The sequence below is a fragment of the Taudactylus pleione genome, unplaced genomic scaffold (assembly GCF_031769625.1).
Source record: "Taudactylus pleione unplaced genomic scaffold, aTauple2 ptg000648l, whole genome shotgun sequence".
Lineage (NCBI taxonomy): Eukaryota > Metazoa > Chordata > Amphibia > Anura > Myobatrachidae > Taudactylus > Taudactylus pleione.
This window is the reverse complement of record NW_028285050.1, coordinates 187,273-199,954: the sequence shown is the minus strand read 5'-3', so window position 1 is coordinate 199,954 and position 12,682 is coordinate 187,273. Positions and strand designations below refer to the sequence as shown.

At 42.0% G+C, this 12,682-nt stretch overlaps 1 protein-coding gene across 2 annotated transcripts in view; it reads left to right on the top strand.

Moving 5' to 3' along the window:
• The window catches only part of LOC148478870 (cysteine-rich protein 2-like), a 217,725-nt gene extending 207,098 nt beyond the window's left edge, over positions 1-10,627 (top strand). Inside the window, exon 8 of one of the 2 annotated variants that reach the window (XM_088455266.1) lies at positions 10,376-10,627. In XM_088455266.1, the coding sequence (XP_088311392.1) occupies positions 10,376-10,539 (164 nt within the window). In that variant the 3' untranslated portion in view covers positions 10,540-10,627. Of the gene's footprint in view, positions 1-2,340; positions 7,268-10,375 lie in introns of those variants that run through there. The other variant, XM_088455267.1, reaches the window with a different exon arrangement.
• The last annotated feature ends 2,055 nt before the right edge of the window (positions 10,628-12,682 follow it).

Here is a 12,682-nt window from a genome sequence, read left to right as displayed (position 1 = left end):
TTGTTTGGAAGGGAGGGACTTGACATGGGACAAAATCTCTGCAATTTCACCTCTCAGCTGCGGTATGTGATTTTGAGAACCAATGAAGTGAGGGGTAGCGTCCATGTTAGGAGGGGAGCTGGTAATGACCCAGAGTGGAACCTCAAAGGAGTCCGTAGAGTGTGATATAGACAGATAGGAGCGCAAGTTTTGTAGGGAGGCACTATCACTCGATTTCCGGGGAGTCTTACTCTGAGACCCTTTCCCTGATTTGCCCATTAGAGAAATAAATTAGTGGAAGTTACATTTAAAAAAAAAAGAGCACTGTGAACAGAAAGGATGACGAAAGTCACATTCCCCTGTTAGTGGATCAGCATAGTGGACAAAAAGTGCCTACATGAGGCCACGAATGTTGGCAATTTGAGGTCACAATGAAAGCCAGACGGGGCGAGGGTGCGGACAATACTCCTAGATAGAACAGTTCTCAGTAATACTGCGTTACAAATCACAATAGAAGGTATATACAATGAAGCGGTAGGTTCTGTAGTCAACCACTGGAGGGAGCTCCAACCCAGGCTAAGGAGAAGAAAGAAAAAAAACAGTCCAGGCAAAAGAAGACAGTATAGTATAGACAGTATCGGGAGCAATGCCACAATTATTGGGCTTAGAAAAAATATAGGAATAAATCCCCATCCAAGGTTATCAGAATGTGCAGGTAGCTGAAGAGTTTAATTAAATCCAGCATACAATGGTTTTCTATATCAGGAGCAGGGAGCCCAAGAAAACTGAGGCTGCTAAGGGACCTGCTGCTTTCACACACAGGCAACAGTGGGGGGAGAGTCCCCAGCCAGGAGAGCTAACCCCAGGGGTATGGTAGCAGGTGGCCTTGGGGGAGGGATCTCTCAGGAGAAGAACAGGTACCTGAAGCTGGAATGGCAGTCTTCTCTGCTCAGCATTAGGCCCTGTGCCTGGCAATGTGACTCCCGCAGGTACGTTGCTCCGGGCTCTGGCCGTCCCTCCAGACAGGGATGGGAGCCAGGGGTCAGTGGTGGGAGGTAGTGGCGTCTCAAAGGCCGAGCAGGGAGGAAAGGTTTGGGCCTCTGGGAGCTGGAAGCCGCGGAGATATGGCAGCGGGGCGGCAGTAATTGAGGCTGTGGCTCCAGGGATGCAGAGACCGCGGCTTGGAGGAGAGCCACGGAGACACCTGGGCAGCAGCAGGAGGGAGTCAGTGGGTCAGGAGCTCATCCAGACAGCAGGGTGAGTGCCGATGGGCAGGGGGATCCCCCAGAACAGCCCCAAAAGGCAGCAGGAGCTGATGTGAGGCCCGTCCGTCGACACACCATAATTTGCACAGCTGCACCCATTTTCTGATGCAACACCTGCCATTGCTATAAGTGACACCCCTTTCAGAGTTTGCAAGTCTGCACTGTGACCTAAATATTAACATTTGGGAGGAATGCTTATGGAAAGAAATTTGGGGAGGGATCTTTGTGCAACATACTGTCAGCGTTTGGGGGAGAGCTCTGTGCATATACAGCTAACAGTTGGGCGTGGAGCTCTCCGCATGTTCAGTTGCAGTTGAAAACCTATTTTTGATATTCTTTGATAACACGGATATTACCACAACAATATTTTGTTGGACTCTTAAGTCCCACTCCCCTGAGAAGTAGCTGCCAGTAGCTACTCAGCAATGAAAATAACTCCTGGTAATTAGATTTATTCCTTGTGCCCCAATCACCTATTGAGCATAGCCGCTTATGGGGGTGATTCAGGCTCAGACACTATTGCTATAGCACTATTATGGTAATGCATCATGCCTCCTGCATGCATTACTGTTCCGAGCTGTGTTCATGGATACAGCATCGGATTATCTGTGGGATCCTCAGCCAGCTGAGCGACCATGGGGTCACTCTAGCCAACAGACACAGATGCACAAAAGAGGCCAGGAAATCTGTCAGCCAATGAAGATCCTGGCCTCTTCCCTCCCCTTCCCAGGGTGGCGACACGCCTCCTTTTTGGGAAACGGAACTAGACTGTCAATCACTGACAATCTGAAGCCGCTCTGCGTGCAGGATTACAGACCCTCATGCGTTGGCGCAGAGGAGTCACAATCGGAGATGTGAGCTGACCATCGGGTTAGTGCACATCTCTGAATCAGCCCCTATATACCATTTTCTTGATTAAATGTATGCAGCAATCTATTCTTAAAGAAGTGGTCGATAATAAATAGGAGGAAAGACACCTGTTCATTTTCCTTTCTAGATAGTGTGAATCCCTTTGGAATTTGTCAGTAGTAATGAGAGTTCCTACCCTGCTTATTATAGAGTGAGATTCCATCTAAGCAAGTCTGTGTTTCTACAGGTGTGAACACAGGAGGTGTTGGAAGCTACATCTATGAGAAAGAACCTGAAACAAAGGTTCTGCCCTAAGAAGTCCCCGCAGATGTCCCTACTTCTACCCTGGGAGACTCCTCTCACAATATTTGTATTATTTCTAGCTGATGACACTATGGTTATTAGAGAAGCATAGATAATACAGCTTTGGTACAGTTGAACAAGTTCAAAAACTTACCGTACATGTTTTATACCTGATATTGAAATTGATGCTGCCTGTAAATTATATGTGATTAAATGCATAGTTTTCAATACGTTAGAAGCCAGGAAGAGCCTTGTCCTACATGAATTGCTTCTGTATGTGCTTCGGAAGAATTTCAGTATTATTTGTTCCTTTACTAGTCAATAAGGAGAGACGTTTCTCACACACTAAACACAAATGGTGCATAACATGGTCTTTTCACGCTTCTTATGTCCGGGTGGCAGGAGCTCCATCTTTAGTAGTCTTGAGCTTTTTTACATACAGGGCCCATTCAGAGTTGTGGATGGCTCTTGCAATGTGTGGCACTGCGCAGGCTCTGGAGCATGAGTGCATGGATATATACGGCCAAATGTACGCATATTGGGCCTGATTCACAGGTGGACACAGTTCCCATGTTTACGCAGTGGAGCGATTATAGTGATCTGCGTATAAGTGGCACTGTGCATGCATCAAGTTTCATCACCGTCAGCGGTCGCAGGGAGGGTTTGGTTGCAGAGTGATTGGCAGTCAGGGAGCATTTGGGGGAGGTAATGGGAGAGTGGCAATGAAAACACAGGCATGTCACAATCATTTTGGGGGAGTTGCGCAGACTGCGATAGCGATCCCGTACAATGTAAAAATGGCTCCAGCGTTTCCATTCCAGCATCCATTCTGAGTACCATAGGGCTACTCCGATAATCAACTGAACTGCGGCTGATGCCGCATCCTTGTATGCAGCCGCTTGGCTTTGCAGAGTTGCCAGCGGGCTTCTCAATGCAAATCCTGCCAGGTGCGACATTTGCATATTTTTTCTCAGTCATTGCATACAAATTTGTGGCGGCAGCATTAGCGCCCATCTATAAATCAGGCCCATAGCTCCATGTACACAATACAAGTGTAATTGCAGACAGCTTACATGCAGCTCTGCAGCAGCCCCATAGAGAGGAAACGCGTCAGAAAGGGCAGTTACTAATCCAACTGTAATATTCTACACAATGCAACCGTGACGACAGTTTATATAAACGATCACAGAATATGTTCTGTCCTAGTTCTGTTGCAGATCTGAAGGTGCATATCCACTACACGATTAAAATGAACGATTGAACAATAACGACATTGTTATCGTTCATTAATCATGCAGTAATTGTGCCGGCAACGACCAGCGATGCGCACTCCCGCTGGTCGGCATCTGTCATCACCTGAACATGCAGGGCAACCTGACGAGATCGTCATGTTGTGCATTTTCGGGGATGAGGGAGGGTGCCCACACTGAATGGCATATCGTTCAGTGTGGGCACATTAACCGCTGCACAGTATGATTGAACGATTGCACGATTACGATGTTGGATATGCACCTTTACACGTGATGTTTTACTGAACATCTTCCTGCAATGAGCCAGGCAATCTGTGATGACGTAGTTATCTTTTCAGCTCATTAATACAGGCCTTAATATATCTGATGCGCATTCTTCTGTAGAGAGTATTTATTGTGCAGGGAACTATCACCTTCTTTATGTTTTATTCCAATGCTTCTAATAATAACTAGGGGATTGATAATGAATCCTTCAATGTTACCAAGATGTATTTCTCAATTAGAATCCCTTAGGCAACATTAGTAGAATTGAGTGTAGTATTGGGATGATCAGCAAATCATAAAGACTGCCATGGCTGTTATTAAATGACTGTTGGATTGCTGTGCTCTAGTCTCATTGGTGCAGTAACGATTGCTGAACAGCAGCTGTCCACGTTCCCAGGTGGGAGGAATGCCTCAAAGCCTTTACTGATTATGTCAGCTCCTTGTAAGCTCCACAGTGTTTGGCATTTTTTTTATATTATTAAATAATGTAATTGGGCTTTAATTAGTAAGAAATTACAGGGATTTTAAGTCGGGCCAATGCTAGAATGTTTGAGCCCCCTGCAAAAATGTGGTTCACCCTTTCTGGGGATCACTCTGCTATTCTAAGCATGTGTGGGCCCTGAGCATGCACTGTGGACCCAGCCCTACAAACTCACAGAAGAGAGTGATGGGCGCTTCTGAGCGTGCACTGGGCCGGAGCATGCACAGTAAAGAACCAAACAGGGATTTACTGTACCTTCCCCCGGGTCTCACACATACTCAGAAGTGTTGGAGCGTTGAGCGGATTTACCCCTACCCCACTGACTGGTCTGTGAAGGCACACCTGGAGCATGGAAATATATAGGACAACTCCCGATCATTGCACCTCTTGGTTACCTGTAAAGTTGAAGTTTTTGAATTGGAAGAAATATGTTCTGTAACTCTACAGTAATCAAAGAACTCACAACTCCACCTTGTTCTCCACCAATTGGATCTCATTTTAATAAACTTGTTTATTAATAACTACGGGAAAAATTTATTAAAATTTCTATAGAGTGGAGAACTGGTCAGGTGGAGAAGTTGCCCCTAGCAACCAATCGGCTTCTAGCTAGCATTTATCAAGTACATGCTCTAAAATGGTAGCTAAAGCTGATTGGTTGCTATGGGAATCTTCTCCACTCTTTAGAAAGGTTGAAACATCTCCCCCTAAGGTTGTAGGTGATTGCCCAGTCACAAAGATCACCCAAATCGAATCCTTTCAGAGCATGCAAAGTATTTCAGACCCAGCAGATTGTTTTTTTTATTGTCCACAAATCCACACAAGAATGGATGTACAGTATTCGGGGTAATATTTATGATAGCGAGAGCAGTCTTTTGCATGAAAACCTGAGCAAGCAGTATTCATAGGGATCAGCGAATACCTATGATTATCTATATTAATGATGCACACTGTATGTGTTCATTCAGTAATAAACAGTTTGGGTACGGGATCCCGGGGGTCAGGCATCCCGACAGTCAGAATCCCGACATTATTAGGTAAGTAACCCTACCCCTAACCCACCTTGCTCACAGCCTAACCCTAACCTTTCCTCCCTGCAGCCTAACCCTCCCCTCCCGCAGCCTAACCTCTAACCCTAAACTTAACCCTAACCATTATACTCACCATCGTGATGTCGGCAGTCGGGATTCTGGAGCCGGGATTCTGACCGACGGCATCCTGATGGTCGGGATACCAACTACTTCCCGTAATAAACATGCCCAAAATTCATGTGATGCATTTATAAAACTGTGAACTAATCTCAAAGCTCATTACTTCTAAAGATGAGTTTTCATCATTATTCTAAAATATTAGTATGTGGATTGGTATAAGCTTATTATGCAAAGAAAGATGCAGTATTACGTAGGTAAATAGAAGAAAGCTGTATGGTAAATAGCATATGAAAAGATGGAGCTCTCTGACATCAGAATATGCTGTTTAAACAAAAATTGAATACAGCTTTATTGTAATGGTATTGTAATGAACATAATGACATACAGAGGGGAAAGATCGCCTGTTCTGTGTATCTATGCAATACACAGAACAGGCAACTGAACATTCTCTGTAATAGCTACTATACAAATAGGGAGCATGTATTTACTTACAGTATAATACATAATTGTTCTCAAATAATACTGAAGAGATCATTAAGCATATATTTTACAGGAGCTTATACTTGTACTAAAGTCACTTTTACTTTATGTATTCCATATAAAAAGTGATTCTGCTATAACAAATGAAATGTCACTGAATAAATTCAGTATTCTGTACAAGGGTCCTGATGCAGAGATGTAAGCTATTCCGATGGTGACACAGTTGAGTGATAATCAGCAATCTGCACATGAGTCGCAGGGCACCTGCGTCAGGGTACAATACCATAGTCGCTCGCAGCGACTATTACTCGCAGTGTGGTTGACAGTCAGGGAGCGTTTGTGGGAGGTAACGGGGAGTGATGACTAAAAACGCAGATGTGTCACAACTGTTCTCAGGGTGCGTTACAGCCTGCATCTCCGATCCCGCACACAGTGAAAGTGGCTCCAGCATCTCAGTACACATTCTGCTCGACCATAAGGCTAATCAGGACTCTGATTATCGAAGAATCTGCGACCGATGTTCCGTCTTTGTACACAAATGCTTCAATTTACAAAGCTGCCGGTGGGCGTCCCAGTACATTCCTCGGCGTCTGTGACATTTGCGTATGGCATTGTTGATGCGATGTCATTAGCGTACATCTCTGAATCAGACCCAAGCTGTGGGCAGGAACCAAGTTGTTTTGTAGAGCACTAAGTGAGTGCACACTCCTAACTAACTTATCTGTGTCATTCAGCAGCAAATCACAAATCTTTGTGTCATTTACAAAGTCACTTGGTCAAAAATGTAATGATTTCTGCAATACAGTATCTAAGTAAAATGCTATATGTGGTCACTGCATGTCATTGCACCGCAGACAAAGGAAGTTCAAAACACTATTATACCCCAACTATGAATGTACCAGTAACGGGGACCAGCACAAATCTCATATTTTGTATTATAAATCACGTACATTTCAAAATAGTTGACATTGTTTTATTTCTTGCCACCATAACTCTGCGTACAGCAAAACCAAATAAACAATAATCTTCTTGATGTATCACATATTCATATTATAATACAGTATTACTCAATCTTATATAATGGCTTCTTTTAATGCATGTCTCAATTTTTTATCCCACATAAATATGTTATTGTATTATTGGAGGATATTGACCAATTTTGTTCTGTTGTAATAGCAGTGAGCTTGTGTGAGAATCCTGAAAATGGCTCTGAATGGAAAATAGGAGTCTATGTACTAATCCTTGGAGAGAGATAAAGTGGACGGAAATAAAGTACCAACCAATCAGCAAACACAGACACAGCCTGAAAAGTGTCAGTTAGGGGCTGATTGGTTGGTACTTTATCTCCATCCACTTTATCTCTTTTCAAGGCTTAGTACATAGACCCCTATATAGTCCTATTGTATAATAAATAATAAACTGTAGAAATTATTTGCTGATGGTATTTTTTTTTTTTTAAATCGAAAAAAAATGTTTAACTTTCTACTTTATGGGGAGATGAATGGCTGGAATTACCTGTGTAACGTGCTATTGGCGAGTGTATCATGCAAGCATTGGGATATACATTCTTTGGTGACCCTGTATATCATGCAGGATTCTAGAATGATGATGTGACTGATCTTTCTTGAAATTAGTAATACCTAAATTGTGTCTGCCATGTGCCAGCTATACTGTATGTTACTGGCATAAAAAAGTTATATACTGTACAAAATTACTTCCAGTTAAACTTTCATCTGTTATTTAATACCTATGTTAGAAAAGTATTTTCCTTATCCTAATCCATCTATCATTTTGCTGGAATTCAGCCTTTATTGGGAACTCTGGGCCTGATTCAGAGCCGCTCGTAAGCGGCCGCTCGTTCGCTCCGAGCGATGTTTGCCCAACTGCGCATGCGTACGGATCGTAATACGCATGCGCGAACCAGTCAGTGCAGTCGAAATTCATGTGCTCGCAAAATACCGAATGCCTGAAAATTTGAGTGACAGAAAGAGGCGTATGTGGGTGGTAATGGGAAACGGGGCTTGAAAACGGGGAGTGGAGATCCGAACGCAGGCGTGCTTAAAGGTCAAAATGGGCGTTTTATGGGTGTGCATAATTAAAACAGCAGCGTCATTGACCACGTCACTGGGTTATTTTTTAGCCAGAACTGCTCGTAAGATTGTGGTAGGAAAAACCAACCACAAGAATAGCGAGCAGTTCATACGCTGGTCGATGTACTCGATTGATCTAATAAATAGCGGACATGACGTAGGATGAGAGCAGCCAGGGGACGTATTTTTCCAAAAAACGACCGCAAGCTTTGTTCGCTCGTTCAGACCTAGATGCGTGAACAGACCGCAAAGAGCGAACGGTTCATTTGAATAGCCACCCCTATTTTCTGGACGAGTGAGCGCTAATTGCGTCCGGCTCTGAATCAGGCCCTCTGTCTGGTCCTACAACATGTAACAAGAGGATACTAAGGGCTGTGTTTCCAAAGTCAGGTGTTTTGAGGAGCTGGAATGTAGTTTTCCGGCATCATTACATACAGAGGCCACGTTCCCTGGCAAGATAATTGTCTGTGTTCCTCTTTCTGTAATTCTTATCTGATATGAGATAACTGTGGAATTACACATTGCTAGAAGTGTATACATCTCTATCAATTCTAATTGCACCAATTTGCCTTATTTTATCTCACTAAGTTTTCAAAATTGAAATGCTTTTACAGAGTACCAATGTGCGAGCATCTTTTTGCAAATTAACACCCGCAAAAATGTGTACGCTCCACCACATTAGCTTCTTTTAATTATCTTACCATGCAAAAACAAAGTCTGCAACACCATCCACATTCTACATCCAGCAAGGGTTGCCAGGGGTTGTCCTCGCTTTGGCCAACTTCCCCCACATGTTGGTACAAATGCCATATCTCTGCGGTGGACAGGTGGGTGCAAATGCGCAAATCAAAGCCTGTGACATCACTGAAGACGATTTTGAACTTTCCCTAAAGTCATTATTCATATATTAAACGGTAACCTAAGTATTCAGGTCATCCTATCTAAGAGGTTTCTGTCCCTGCATGCAATATTTGATACATCCTTGCTGTGTGCCAAATATTGCATTGCAAATTTGGGCGATATTATCCCCTACGCTTCCGAGATTCTTATTGAGATAAATATGCCCCATGTTGAGATACAGGGCCAAATGTAATAGGGGTGAGAGTTTAGCAAATGTGGGCGTTTAGCAGTAAACTCTCACATTGGTCGAGTTTTATCTTTAAAATGGGAAAACATCTGGATGAGAGTTTAAATCGTAAGAGTTTTTTTGAGTCTAAAAACATCAGTTTGCCTGTTCTCGGACTCTATTACATTGGCTGAGTGTAAAAAGCGCGAGAACTTCTGATAAAATCTCAGATTATCTAAACTCTCACCCTGTTACATTTGGCCCACAGGCTTATTTGTTTGGGAACCATATGCACCACATTTACCCCAAGTGCAAAACACTGCAGAAGATATCACATATCAGAGCAGCTAATACAGCTGGAAATCGGTATCATAAACTTTAAAAAGATAACCTGAGGCACTATGGCTGGCACTATTCTGTCACCAAGAGGTATAAATTAGTGACCTGAGAGCAGCTGGTCAATGTGATAAATTGCTAAACTCACAGAAACAGCAAAAAAGAACCCCTCAAATAACTAATAGACCAGCGCTGGGCAGGAAATCATTCTAATCACTGGAATAATAGTAAAAAATATAAGTTACTCTGGCAGAATGAAAAGAGAATTGATATTATTTAAATATTTATTCCATAAGTAAGGATGATATATAGACAGGGCGCAGAGACAGAGTAAGTAATGACCACACAGCAGTTGCCAGTGGGGATGAAGCACAGGAACACCTCCAGAAACATTAGCAAGAAAGCCAGGAGCACAAGTGTGTAGTATTAGGTGCTATAAAAATATATACTGTTGTACTCGTATAACAGACAAACAAGCAATATATAAATCAAACATACAGTATATAATAACAGCATACATATGATAAAGGGAGAATCTCTGCATGAAAACAGTACCACCTATTATACTAGAGAAGTTGAGAATAATGAACAATATATATAATATGTAACAAATGGTAATGATCTTAGTATACACAGGACAAATGTGTTCACTTCTGTATATGCATAAGGAAGAACATAAGCTCAGTTGTGTGCTACACACTTGAAATTAGGACATGAGAAATTGATTGTCACCTCGTTTACGAAGCATTGTGTCTTCGTTACCATTCATCCCTTTCCCCGCATTTGTATGGTTTATTAAACCCTTTACACACACATCCTGCTCATGAGTATTATTTTATTTTCATTTACCATATTTTCCTCCAGAGCTTTTTAATGAAGCATACCATTACAACACCTACTGGTTGAGCGCAGACTCTATTGTATTTGTTCAGCCCCCAAGAATGCATGAGATCCCCCAGTTCATGGACAGCTGGACCAACAACAGAATCCTACTTGCATTCAACATCACCTGCACCTTCCAGCAGTAGGCAACATGAGCGACTGTATTAGGGAGGTTGGCATCACCTGGGCAGCTGATTCCTGTGACCCCTGCCTATATTCCCAGTGGACTGAGGATTTTAAAGGTTATTGAGAAATTTTTTTTTTTTTTTTAATAAAAACATGATAATATATGTTATACACACTTTATAATTGCTTTAAAAACATGTTCGTTAAAATGGTATAAATAAATAAATGCATTTTTTTCATTAGATAGGAACATCGTACAGGTATTGTTTATTTTACATAATAGAAAAACAATATCTAGGATGTACAGAAATGGTGGTTTAGCATCAAGATGTTTCCAATTGTGACTTTTCATGTGCAATGAGCAGGCAGCATGTACACTATGCAGGTTTTGCCAATAAAGTGATTCAACATTTACAATTAGGATGTTTTCAAGGTTCATATGTGTTATGATTGAGGCAAAACAGGAAAGAGTAAGGATGGATAGCACAAACCACATAATACTGGCAATAAAAGTATTTTTGAAGCACGTATGGGTAAATTAAAAGTCAATTTAGACCAATTTCAAATCGATCAACAGTAACGGCCTTTCGGACTGCAAAATCTGCATATTTATCATCCATAGGGTTTCAACTTCAAGTACTTTGATATCCCAGCTTTGGCACTAATGTCAGCATACTCCTAGCTAGCAACCTGGACCTCAGCACCCAATGGCACTCCATGAACATCACTCCCCAGTGATGTTATGGAAATTAGCACACGGACCAGTAATATCACAGACAACACCCGATGCATACGTGTAGGCTCCTCCAGACCAATATAGGCATCTGAATATGGATTTTAGTACACCAAAAGAACATCAATGACTAACCTGGTGAAGGCATAGGTGGCATTGTATGCATTGTCCATGTCTGGGTGTAATATAGGAATGAGGAATGAAGGATGGCATAACCAGCAAGGTAAAGAATAAAAGCATTTGGTTAAACGTGAGTTTAAAACGTTACAGTCAACACAGACAATTGTCAGTGATATTAATGAGCACTTTAGCTGGGCATCCACTATACAATTTTCTGTCAGATATCTGTCCAATCTGGCTGGTTGGAATGAAAACCTGATAATGTATGGGAGCAAATGACAGTCGATCATATAGTTTTAAACACTGAAAAAAGGACAAAAAATTGTTCAAAGTGGTTAAATTGTGTGTTTTAACCAATTTGTCTGAACGACCATTTTTGGCTATTTTCCAGTGTTTGTGAGCTGATGGTCGATTGTCATTTGCTCCCATACATTACCAGGTTTTCATTCCAACCAGCCAGATTGGACAGATACAGTCAGGTGCATAAATATTGGGACAGTGACAGAATTTTCATATTTTGGCCTCTATTCACCACCACAATGGCTTTGAAATTAAACAAACAAGATGTGCTTTAACTGCAGACTTTCAGATTTAATTTGAGGGTAATTACATCCAAATCAGGTGAACGGTGTAGGAATTACAACGGTTTCTATATGTACCTCCCACTTTTTAAGGGGCCAAAAGTAATGGGACTATCAACTCAAAACCTATTTCATGGGCAGGTGTGGGCTATTCCCTCGTTATTTCATTATCAATTAAGCAGGTAAAAGGTCTGGAGTTGATTCTAGGTGTGACATTTGCATTTGGAATCAGTTGCTGTCGACTCTCAATATGAGATCAAAAGAGCTGTCACTATCAGTGAAGCAAGCCATCATTAGGCTGAAAAACCAAAACAAACACATTAGGTGTGGCCAAATCAACTGTTTGGAACATTCTTAAAAAGAAAGAACACATCGGAGAGCTCAGCAACACCAATAGACCCGGAAGACCACGGAAAACAACTGTGGTGGATGACAGAAGAATTATTTCCCGCAGCCAGCCAGGACCAGCACCTGCAGCCAGCCAAGACCAGCACCTACAGCCAGCCAGGACCAGCACCTGCAGCCAGCCAAGACCAGCACCTGCAGCCAGCCAGGACCAGCAGCGAACATGTGAGTGACAGTAAGTGAACATCTAATATAGCATGCCTATTTATAATTATAATGTCTATATATAATAGCTTCAGTGTCAAGAAAAGTTATATATATATATATATATATGTGTGTGTGTATAATATATATATATGTGTGTGTGTATAATATATATATATA